Consider the following 12,287-nt stretch of genomic DNA (forward strand, 5'->3'; position numbering starts at 1 on the left):
TGAGAACAGTCAGTTTTGCACATGTGCGAAGAAAGGCCAATAAACTAGCAGATTTGCTAGCCAATCAAGGAGTGATCTGCACAGATAATAGGGTGGCGATGAACTGGTGAGAGTTCCCTCGAAACAGATTAAAAACAGAGTGTCAAAACCAAGCAGATGAAGACAAGACAATGTTCCTTAAGAGAGCCATGGAGGCGGGTACAGTTAACTAGCAGTTGTTTGTTCAGTGGTTTGCTCACAATGGGGTCTTTTGAAAGCGGTTTGGAGAGGTCAACCGGCGATTCCCAGATTAATTGGTTCACTGAAGTCTCCAGTTGTATTAGCGAGGACGAAAGGGTTTCAGGGATTACAGGAAGGATGGTGGTGAATGCTTCACGCATCGGGTCAAGGAGGGTTGACGATGCGAATAGTCGGGAGCAGAGGACATTTGAAAGCCACGAAACCAGAGATATCTTAGTTTTTCTCTTTTTACCGCGGCCTGAGTGGTTTTCAGGTGATCGCGGCCCTCACAAGCAGGAAGCGGTATTTCACTTTCGGGAGCAATCCCACTCATTGTGCTCCACGTGGCGGTGGGGATGGGAGGAATACCGCCCTCATCGCACGCTAATGTCCATGAATGTAGGTGAGTGCGATATCAATCTCCATCATCGGATCTCACAATGCGAATCAACGGATCAGATCGCTTGTGCAGGTTTGTGAACCCTTGCGGTAAACAGTGAGCAACTTATCATTGCGATATGGTCTACAACCGTTGGATTGAACGGAAAGGTTCATCGGTCGAGATTAAAGAGGAAGGCTAGGTTTGGCGGGAAAAGTGTATCCTAGGGGTCAAGAGGCTCATCGCGCGGGCAACTGAATCAAAGTTTAAGAAATCGGGCGGATGTGTTGCCTTTATATGTAGACAACTATGTGTTCTTTTCGGGTCCGAGTCCAAACTCATGTATTTTTCTTTTGAGAAATGTAAAGTTTGGAGGTAGGGAGTAGGGAATAGTTTTGATGGGGTATCTCCATAGTCAACAACCATGCGAGTATTGATGTATTCTATGTACTTTATTTTATAATTAATGAATTGGAAGGTCCGACTCTTGCATTAGCAAAAAAAAAGGATACAATGATGCTCATCTCAGGATAGTTAAGGGTTCAACCATCAAGTTTGAAGATATATGAAGCATATTTGTACCTTGGATTAGAAGAGTCAATGGGGAATAAACATTCATTCAATAAGGACTCATTAAACACAAATTCCTAAAAATCTTTAGGAATATCAGTGTTCAACTTTGTGAAAGCTAAAGACTTTTGGCTTTTGAAGTAGCGAACTCCAAATTGAACTCTTGTAGGATAACAATCCACTTCAATTATTTTCCCCCAATGATCTAATGGGTCAAAATGTGTTACATTGGGTTGGATTTTACAAAAATAATAGTTTTCTAAATAACATAGTATCTAAGGCATTGAACAACATGAATTTTTGTGAGACCTAATTTCTCGACATAAATAATGCAATTCAAGGCTAATTAGCCTTGTACTAAGGTAATAAATCACATGATCATTTTTGCAAATTGTCATCTTGGATAAGGACCATAACATAATTATTGATTTGATGAGAACGATGACCTCAAATGAAAATTTATCCTTATATTCCCATATTTTTGGTCAAAAAAAATCAACCCCATTTCAAAAGTTGGTGCTACTTGTAGTACCTTTATTCAAGGTTGAAATTAGCACATTTTACAACCATGACATTAACAATGTCATCAACAAAAACCTTAAAACCGACTACCAAATAAAAAACAAACACTAATAGCAGCACCCTTTTAATTTTCAAGGTTAAAACTACAACTCCTTTTAAGCCTCCAAACTTGACAACCAGTATTATTGTGTAACCAAAACCTAAAAATTGAGCCTTAAATCGTAAAGGGGTGCTCCAAGTAGCAAATGCCTTTTTTGAGGGGATAAAATTTCAAGTCCTTTAACATTTTTCTGTTAACAATTAGTACAATTAGAACCAAAATTTTAAAATCAATGAATAAATTCGAACATTATTTATAGCATCCTATTTTCTTTATGGTTTAAAATTGTAAAATTTTAAAAACAATGGTTATTACAAACAAAATCATAAAAAGTAAAAGAAAGTGAAAATGAATAAAAATAAAACAAAGTAGGTGGAAACCCTTAATCTAAAAATCATTTTTAATAAAAATAAAAATTTAATTTATATTGAATGTTTGGTAGAAATTATTCTTATCTTCTTCACCTAGGTTCAGTTCTTGCAAGTAAAATGCTGAGCTCATAAATTTGAGTTTTGTTATTGTAAAATAATCCCAAAAAAACTATTTTAAATTATAGCACAAAAATAAAAAATAAAAATGATATAATTGAAAAAGACTATTTTTACAAATTAAATAAATGAATTAATATATAAAAATAAAAATAAAATAAAATAAAATAAAAACAACTTCTAAAAAAAACTTATAAAAACTATAATGTGTGTGAATTAAAAAATATAAAAGTACAATATAAAATAAGTAAATAGAAATCATCAAGTTGTGCGTGTGTGAATTAAAAATATAAAAATACAATATAAAATAAGTAAATAGAAGTAATCAAGTTGTGTGTGTGTAAATTGAGGTTATCGTATTATCTTCCTCTACGATATTCAAATCCCCACTAGTGACATGATGAGCTATAATGCCTTGATTAATATTGTTGTCTTGGCTTCGTGCTTATGAAAGTTGTTGTATTAGATTTCAACCTTTTGAACTCTTAACTGATAATACCAATTGGTTGGCTTGATACAAACAACCTCACTCTAACCCTCAAGCCGAAAGAGACTCATTTTTTTCTTCATGTGTGTGTGTGTCCAGGTTCAAGTCTCATAAGTTGGCATGTTGATGCTTTGGAATAGAGTAACTTTGTTGTGCTTTTAAGTGAGTCTACATTAAGGGCTGGTCTAGTACCACCAACCTCTCTCTTGCCTTCTAGCTAAGAGGGGGGCCGACTTTCTTCCCTAGACAGTACCCAATGCCCAAAATTTTTCCCACATATATATATATATATATATATATATATATATATATAAGATTATAAAATGTGTTTTTGGAAGGTTAGAGTGGTTGATGCTTGAATTACCTTCATCTCACCAAACTCCCCATAATATATGAAATATGGACTCCCTTGGTTTAAATGGAATGACCATCATTGCTTTTTTTAGCGGTGGGATGGAAGTGTATAGTGTATAGCATAAGTCATAGGGAGTTTGGTTATGAAGGTAAAAAATTTTCTTTCCTAATTAATAATTTTTCAATAAAAAAATATATGTAACATAATTTTTATAAAATTTAAAACAATTTATACTTTTTTTTACTAATATATTTTTATTAAAACACTTTTTAATATTTATTTGATAATAAAATTATTTTATTTAAAATATTAATAGTAGATTGTATAAAGAAAAATAGAAAGTTATTAGTAATTCTTCTTTTTTAATTATATAGTTTATTTTAAGATTTTCGTTTTAATGATCTCAAATGACAAGGCCTTGATTCAAAAAACTTGCAATTTTGGTACTAGAAAAAAGAACAGGATTGTCATTGGGAGCAAAAATTTTTGGTTTAAAAGTGGTTTTACGGTTTTGGTTACAATGGCGCCAATTGTCAAGTCCAGAGATTTCAAAAAGTTTGTAGTTTTAACCTCCAAATTAAAAAATTGGCACTATTGTTAGCAACACCTTTTAATTTTGGGGTTGACTAAAAGGTGTTTTTCAACAACATCATTAAAATATTAAGGAAATGGTTGCGAAAGGTGCTAATGATAACCTTGAAAAAAGTGTATGCTACCAATAACACCACTTTTCAAAATGAGGGTAAAAAATAGTCATTGAAAATTACCTCTAAAAATATGAGAACTCTATAAAGATCTCATTGAGTTGGTAATTGAGTTCCACACCAATGGTGGAATTTGACGTGGAAATATATAGCAAAAATTCCTTACCATAGTTTACGGGATTCGGAAAAGGAGTTGACATCAAGGATTTCTTAAAAGTTGGTAATGAATATTGTGCCTCGTCATCTTATATAGAAGGTACAACCTTCTCTAAAGGCACATGAAATCTTCATTAGTGAGACTATCATCAAGTCCCTTTTGATGCTCAAGCTATTTGGAATACATCTATCCAAGTTAGAGAGGATCTTTGTAAATGGTTGCTACTGCACTTTCAAGTCACCAATACATCAACAAGCTTCATGCAAATGATGAATGGCAAGCTTTGACCACTTATCATTCATGTTTTATCTTAAGCAAAGAGGAATGATGTTAAAATTAGCAACTAGCGCCAAACTCCATGTGGGTCATCTTATTTATGGCAACTAATATTTTTCTTGGATCCCTCTCATCGAGAGGTGTAGTATTGATCTAAAGATCATCCAAGTCCGATAAGTATTCATGGAGTTATGAATTTATTTGTGTTAATAGACAATTCGTCAAGGTTGCCAACAACCAAATAAACCCCACATGTGCCCAATGTTTTAGTATAAAAGGAGATGACTTGAGAGTCATTTTACACACACTTCACTCTTGATTTCTCTCCACTTGTTCTAGGTTTTAGTGGTAGAGAAATCTAAGAGAGGAAGCCCTAAACACAGAAGTTAAGAAGCCCTAGACGCAGTCAAGAAGGAGGGTTAATCGCTACCCTATACGCTGGTCTCTACAAGCCCTAGATGCAGTAGGGAAGGATCCCTAGCATGAAGTTCAAATCGCAGTCCTAGATGATCTACGCATGACCTAGAAGAGATGCCCTAGCTCCTAATGCAATTATGGAGTAAGGCCTAAGTGTTGTCCACAAGGGGTCATGACAAGAAGGGTTAGGTGCCCTGGGTAATGAGGGAAGTTTAGCTATACCTTACGTTGTCCTAACACTAAATCCTAGCCACAATTAAGAAGGCAAAGGAGATTATAGGACAGCGTGATGTGGAGGAGAACAAGAGGCAACTACAGCAAGGAAAAGAAGGCAGCGTGGAGCCTTCTAAGGGTTGGATGCCATTGCAAGAAGGCCGAGAATGTTCAGGGCTAAACACAGGTCAAAGACAAGTCAGTTGGGCAGCAAACAAGGTAAGGAGTTTTGTTTTGGAGAAGGTTATAGGTGACAGCAAGGACTGTGGTAGGTCGCAGGCCTAACCACCTCAAAACAGGAATAACGTGAAAGGGTTTAGGGTTGTACAGTGCTCACAACAACAACAATGACATAAGCCATTGGGATAGCAGCAATGTATGGCAAGGCCATTGGGACAGCAGCAAGGTATGGCAAGGCCATTTGGATAGCAGCAAGGTATGGCAAGGCTATTGGGACAGCAGCAAGGTATGGCAAGGCTACAATAGGACAACAGCAAGGTACAACATGCTACAAGGGACAGCAGCAAGCACGGTGCTGCAAATAGGACAAGAAGCTATGCCATGGTACAACAATGTCACAATGGGATAGCATGGCAAGCATGGTGTTGCAAGCACATTAGGACGGCATGGTGCAGCAATGGCACATGGGTGCAGCACAATGAGGTGCAGCATGATGATGAGGAGCAACACAATGATAGGTGGAGTATGGTGATGGATTCACCTGGGAGAATCAGATGAAGCAACTTGTCTTCAACTGAGTTCAGCTACCTCATGTATCATCTTCTTAGAGATGATATAAGAGATGATATATGCTCATATTTCGATAAGTCAAAGTGTTGACTTATGTTGTATATGTATTATCTCTCTCTCTCTCTTTGCTGAACTATTGAAGAACATATAAGAAGAATTGATCAAGGGTTTCCTGACATTGGGGTTTGTCCCTGGCTAGCGCCACATATTGTGTCCTCTTGTCTTGGCTTATTTTTTGCAATCTACGTTTATGATCTAACTACAATTTACTTTAATGCGGATGTGATTGCTAATCTGGAAAGATATTGAGCTAATTCTGAAAATTGAAATAAATTGCTCTAAGCATAGAACATACCTAAAATTTAACATGGTATAAGCGCTGAGGTAAAGACAAAGCCCAAGCAAGAGTGAAAGAGCAATCACCGAAGACAATTGGGAAAGGACAAAAGGCTCAATGGGTTCCTCATCCCTCTTCAAATTCACCAAGGGTGAAGTCGAAGTAGAGAATATTATCCGAGTAGGCACAACGGAAGCATCTGATGGCCTACCCAAATATCACTTCAATGAGAAGTCCAAATCTAAGGGTGGAAGGAAAATCAGATGCCTTGCTTGCAATAAGTTCGGCCATTATGCGAAGGAGTGTCTGAATGGTAGGAGCACATCACCTGATGAAGATGACAAACATTCTAGGGACATCTTCAATGATCATAGGAATGACAGGTAATGCAGGTCATCAAGGAAATAGTTGACTCTTCAAAGAAAGAAAGGAACCCTAGGTATGAAGAATCAAATGTTGTTTCTGATAGGATAAAGAAGCATTATCTTATATTGGCCCTCTCCTCCAGACCCTTGGGAATCTGGCTTATTAATTGTAGTGCTTCAAGGCACTTCATCGAATAGAAGGGTGCTCTCTCTAATTTGGTAGAGATGAAAACAATCATGAGATTATACTTGGAGTCAATGCCACCTATCCCGGAAAGGGTATAGGGAATGTTACCCCTCAAGTGAATGAGGGTAACTCGATTCATTTATGAAAATCTCTTTATGTACCTGATTGCAAGAAACTGGTGTCCATTCCGATAATGGAAGTCAAAGGTTTCATGGTGGCATTCATCGATGGAAAGGTACGTGTTTGAAAATGGAATTTTCAAAGATGATGTTATCCTTGAGTTCAAGATTGAAAATTTGTATCAAGTTGCGAGAAGTCCATTAGGGACCATGTCAGTTTACACATCTCATCTATAGCACCGGAGGTCTGCTGATTATGGGGCCCTCTCCGATGTGAGTTAAATGGTGACATGGATGCCTGAATTCAAGAAGAGCATGAAGGTACATGTCCGAGATTTACCGAAGGAAAATCTTACAAGGGGACCATTCCCCTCATGTAGCAGGTCCACAGGTTTGGAACAACCCGAGGGGTTTGAGATTCATGATCGGGAATCTCATGTATGCAAGTGGAAGAAAGCCCTCTATGAATTGAAGCAAAACACCCTAAGCTTAATATGAGAGGATTGATAGTTGTATGATGAAGCTGAGATTCACTAGGAGTGAAGCCGATCCAAACCATTGCTTGAAGGTTGTGGATGATAAACCTCTCATACTGGTACCTTATGAGGACGACCTCTTTCTGACAGGTGCAAACCCTCTCATTTGCAAAAGTAAGAGGGAGTTGGATTCTGAATTTGGAATGGTGAACTACAAAGCCGTGACTACCTCAGAAGTTATGTGGTAGGGATGCCGGACCTGATTTGGGAAGTGCCTCTGAGTTTCATAAACTCATTCTAGCATTGATGTTCTTGGTGAACTCCCGCCTTGATATATGTTTTGCAGTTAGCATGTTGAGCTCATATACGGTTGAGCCTCACTGGATTGGTGCCAAGAATCTTCTAAGATATCGTGGGGACACAATCTCTCATGGATTGAGATACACTGGCGGAAATGTGAAGCTACATGATTATTCAAATGTTGACTGGGCAGGCAGTGTGGAGGATCACAAGAGCACTTCTGAGTGATGTTTCTCTTTGGGTTTTGCTTCGATATCCTAAATGAGTAGTAAGAAAAAGTTGGTTGCTTTAAGCACTACTGAGACCGAATACATAACTACGAGTATGATCTCATGTGAAGCTGCCTGGTTTTGGAAGCTCTTCAGTGAGTTGTTTATACACATGATGGATACCACTTTGATCTTTTGTGTCAACCAAGGGGGATTCAATTGTTCAGGAATCCTGTATTCTATGATTTCTCCAGCATATAGACATCAGATACTACCTTATCTGGGATATGGTACGTCGGTGAGTGAGGAGGCTCCATCACATTGAAACTGATGTACAAGTCGCAAACATTCTGTCAAAGCCCCGGGGAAAGGTCAAATTTGTGACTTTCTCGAATGACTTGGAGTCATTGAGAGACCCTCTTATGAGGGTCCTGCATGATGCATGCATCGAGCTCCGGGAGCTCCGGGGGGGCTTGGGGTACTTCTTGGAGCAACAAGCGACCATAAGGCAACTCACCCTCCCCTAATGGTGTGTTGTGTACAAGGTGAATGGTTCTGCGTTCCCCTATGATACCCCATGGCGAATTAGGGACAAGATGAGTGGTTCTCCTGTCAAGGCGTCCTACCCATGTAGTATGGGACGCATGGGAAGTACCTCTCATCTGGCCAATGAGCAGGGAAATGGGGTTAAGGACCATAGTAGTACTATCGATGGATGCATCGTTGTATCTACTATACTCCATATGCTAGGATGACCTCCATTGATCTGGGATAAATGAAACTAATCTAGGATCAGTATGAGTGGTTTGAGACACTCTCTTGTGATATTGATCTAGGATCAATGAAACTGACTTCGGGTCAGTAAGAGTGATATGACTCACTCTCTTGGAACTGATCTTGGATCAGTAAGAGTGGTATGACACACTCTTCATATGGAACTGACTTCGGGTCAATAGAGAATGGTATGAGACATTCTTTATCAATTCTTCTTCTTCATGGTTCAACAGAGCAGAGCAGTGCAGGGCACAGTTGGCAGAGATAGTACAGTCTGGCTGATGGATCAGTGGATGGAGTTCTCTCTAGTTGACAGGGAGTGTTAAAATTGGCAACTAGGGCCAAACTCCATGTGGGTCATCTTATTTATGGCAGCTGATATTTTTCTTGGATCCCTCCTCATCGAGAGGTGTAGGATTGACCTAAAGATCATCTGATTCCGATAAGTATTCATAGAGTTAGGAATTTACTTGTTTTAATAGACAATTCATCAAGGTTGTCCAACAACCAAATAAACCCAACATGTGCTCAACTTTTTAGTATAAAAGGAGATGACTTGAGAGTCATTTTACGCACACTTCACTCTTGATTTCTCTCCACTTGTTCTGGGTTTTAGTGGTAGAGAAATCTAAGAGAGGAAGCACTAAACGCAGAAGTTAAGAAGCCCTGGCACAAGCCCTAGACGCAGTCAAGAAGGAGGGTTACTCGCTGCCCTATACGCTGGTTTCTACAAGCCCTAGACACAGTGGGGAAGGAGCCCTAGCAGGAGGTTCAAATCGTAGTCCTAAATGATCTATGCATGACCTAGAAGAGATGCCCTAGCTGCTAACGCAGTTATGGAGGAAGGCCTAAGTGTTGTCCACAAGGGGTGATGATAAGAAGGGTTAGGTGCCCTAGTTAATGAGGGAAGTTCAACTATACCTTACGCTGCCCTAACACTAAAGCCTAGCTGCAATTAAGAAGGCAAAGGAGATTATAGGACGGCATGATGTGGAGGAGAACAAGAGGCAACTACAGCGAGGAAAAGAAGGCAACATGAAGCCTTCTTTGGATGCCACTACAAGAAGGTCAAGTATGTTCAGGGCTAAATGCAGATCAAAGACAAGTCAATTGGGCAGTAGACAAGATAAGGAGTTCTGTTTTGGAGAAGGTTGTAGGTGACAACAAGGACTGTGGTAGGTCGCAGGCCTAACCACCTCAAAATAGGGATAGCGTGAAAGGATTTAGGGTTGTACAGTGCTCACAACAGCAGCAATGACATAGGCAGATAGCAGCAAGGTATGGCAAGGCCATTGGGACAGCAACAAGGTATGGCAAGGCTACAATAGGACAGCAGCAAGGTACAACATGCTACATGGGACAGCAGCAAGCACAGTGCTGCAAATAGGACAGCAAGCTATGACATGGTACAGCAATGTCACAATGGGATAACATGGCAAGCATGGCGTTGCAAGCACATTAGGACGGCATGGCAAGCATGGTGTAGCAAGCTATGACATGCTGCAGCAATGGCACATGGGTGCAGCATGGTGCAGCACGATGAGGTGCAGCATGATGATGAGGAGCAGCACAATGATAGGTGTAGTATGGTGATGGAGTCACCTGGGAGAATCAGTTGAAGCAGCTTGTCTTCAACTGAGTTCAGCTACCTCATGTATCATCTACTTAGAGATGATCTATGCTCTTATTTAGATAAGTCAAAGTGATGACTTCTGTTGTATATGTACTATCTCTCTCTCTCTCTCTGTTGAACTATTGAAGAATATATAAGAAGAATTGATCAAGGGTTTCCCCACATTGGGGTTTGTCCCTGGCTAGTGCCACATCTTGTGTCCTCTTGTATTGGCTTGTTTTCTGTGATCTATGTTTATGTTCTATCTGCAATTTACTTTAATGTTGATGTGGTTGCTAATCTGGAAAAGGTATTGAGGTAACTGTGAAAATTGAAATAAATTGCTCTAAGCATAGAACATACCTAAAATTTAACAAATGATCACTCAGATCACATCAAACAAGTCTTGCAAACTTTGCTAAAAAGTAGGTTTTATGCCAACCTCACCAAGTGTTCCTTGGCTCTTTAGAGTTTAAAATCCCCTTTGTTACATTATTGATGTTGGAGCCCATACAGTTCCCAAGAACATATAGGCAATATGATTTCATTGGTCTTATCAATTTCTTCCACAAATTTGTTTTGGGCTTCTCACATTATATGGCACCTCAATCAGATTTTCACTGCAGTGGAAAACCAATATATCTATTGTAGCAAGCAAACTTTAAAGAAGGTACGCATGATAAATTATCAGTGATTTGAGATATGACAAATGAAGGCAAGGCCACTTGAGCAGACAAATGATGTAACAACCCTACGTTAGTGTAGTATAGGGACCTTGATTGTAGCAAAAGATTATAAATTTACTTCGCAGAACAAAAGGCATTGCTTTTCTATTTATCAAGTCACCTAAACTAGTAAGGGTGTATTTGTTGGCAAATACCATTCATGTGTGTAAATGGAGGTGCAACTATTCCTGTGCTCGAAAATAGATAACCCTATGTTGTGCCTTAGCAATATTATCTCTTGTTTGATATTGAGGATCCATAGGCCCCAACTTCAGCCTTACAAGCCTCCCTCCCAAGAGTGATAATTGTCCCTTTTCTAGTAAATCTCAAACCAGATTTTCCAAATTTTCTTTTGTCCCTGAAGGGGAAATACAAATACATATTTGGGGAAGAAACAGTCATTTATTATTGAAACAGTCTTCCCTTAACAAATTAGAAAGGGTTTTGATCAATGCACCCACAGTGTATTCATTCAAGGGGTGACCCTTCCCAATGGCTAAGCAAAGGGAAGGAAAACCTCCACCTCAATTTATTAAGAAATTGGGGAAGGGATTGTATTATGGGGCCACTAATGGCAATGGATGTTGAGAAATGAATAAGGTGATTCAGTTGTTTGCAACTTATATGTAAAGACAGAGCATTTCCATTGAGAACAAAAGAAAACTGAAAGGTTATTTTAAGTACTTGAACATGTTAATATGTCGCAAAACATGTGAACAGCATGTTCAACAGATGGCATTCACACATGTCCAAAGTTACAATAGGAGCCTTTTCAAAGAAATTGCACTAGAATCAATCAATTATACATATCAGACACTTACACTTTCAGTACAATGTACCAACTAGATATGGCTTTAGCTCCATAAGTAAAAAGTAGATATAATCCCAGCCATCAGAAGACATACCTTGTCACCAAGTTATGCCCAAAGTGTAATGGCAACTATGGAGCAAGGCATCCAGAAATATACTGGTGCAAAAGCTAAAAAATCAACAATCATGAAAGCAAATGGATCATCCAAACACCATTATTACATCATGGACATGAAAAAGAATTTAAACGTTGCCATGAAAATATCAGGCATTGATACTAGATGTGAAACCATGCTAAAATCAAGTAGTCACATTAAATATCCAAAACACGGAAACGAAATATTTAGAACGAAAAATTTTGCATGGTTTCTCTAGTAAGCAGCAGTAAACAATGATGCCAACAATCTGGAACAACTTGGATGCCGCTTTTGGATAATTGTTCTCATACATTTTATGCAACAACTTCTTGACTCTCAGGGTTTTGATCATGCCTGCACATTCAACAAAATAAATTGAAGTGTATGATAATCTAAATAAGTTCATATATGAATACTTCTAAAAACCTGAAAACAGTATTTAACTGGCCCACACAACCCATATTTACAAAGTCTAATTTCTATTAAAAGAATATTAGAGAGAACACCATCATATATTCACATGATACTGTATAGAGATATCCAAAGAAGATAGAACTCGCATTCTGGCTGGTGAGGTATGCTGCAAGCAAATACAAGGC

At 38.6% G+C, this 12,287-nt stretch overlaps 1 protein-coding gene across 1 annotated transcript in view; it reads right to left on the reverse strand.

The window, feature by feature from the left end:
* Positions 1 to 11,510: 11,510 nt before the first annotated feature.
* LOC149207821 (mitochondrial pyruvate carrier 4) overlaps positions 11,511 to 12,287 on the reverse strand; it is a 125,812-nt gene continuing 125,035 nt past the window's right edge. The window contains exon 5 of the mRNA XM_089395858.1: positions 11,511 to 12,042. Within this exon, the coding sequence (XP_089251984.1) occupies positions 12,003 to 12,042 (40 nt within the window). The 3' untranslated portion in view covers positions 11,511 to 12,002. The remainder of the gene's footprint in view (positions 12,043 to 12,287) is intronic.

Source organism: Pinus tabuliformis, chromosome 1_2, assembly GCF_031772625.1.
Source record: "Pinus tabuliformis cultivar Carrire ecotype Pingquan chromosome 1_2, CPIR1, whole genome shotgun sequence".
NCBI classification, from domain to species: domain Eukaryota; kingdom Viridiplantae; phylum Streptophyta; class Pinopsida; order Pinales; family Pinaceae; genus Pinus; species Pinus tabuliformis.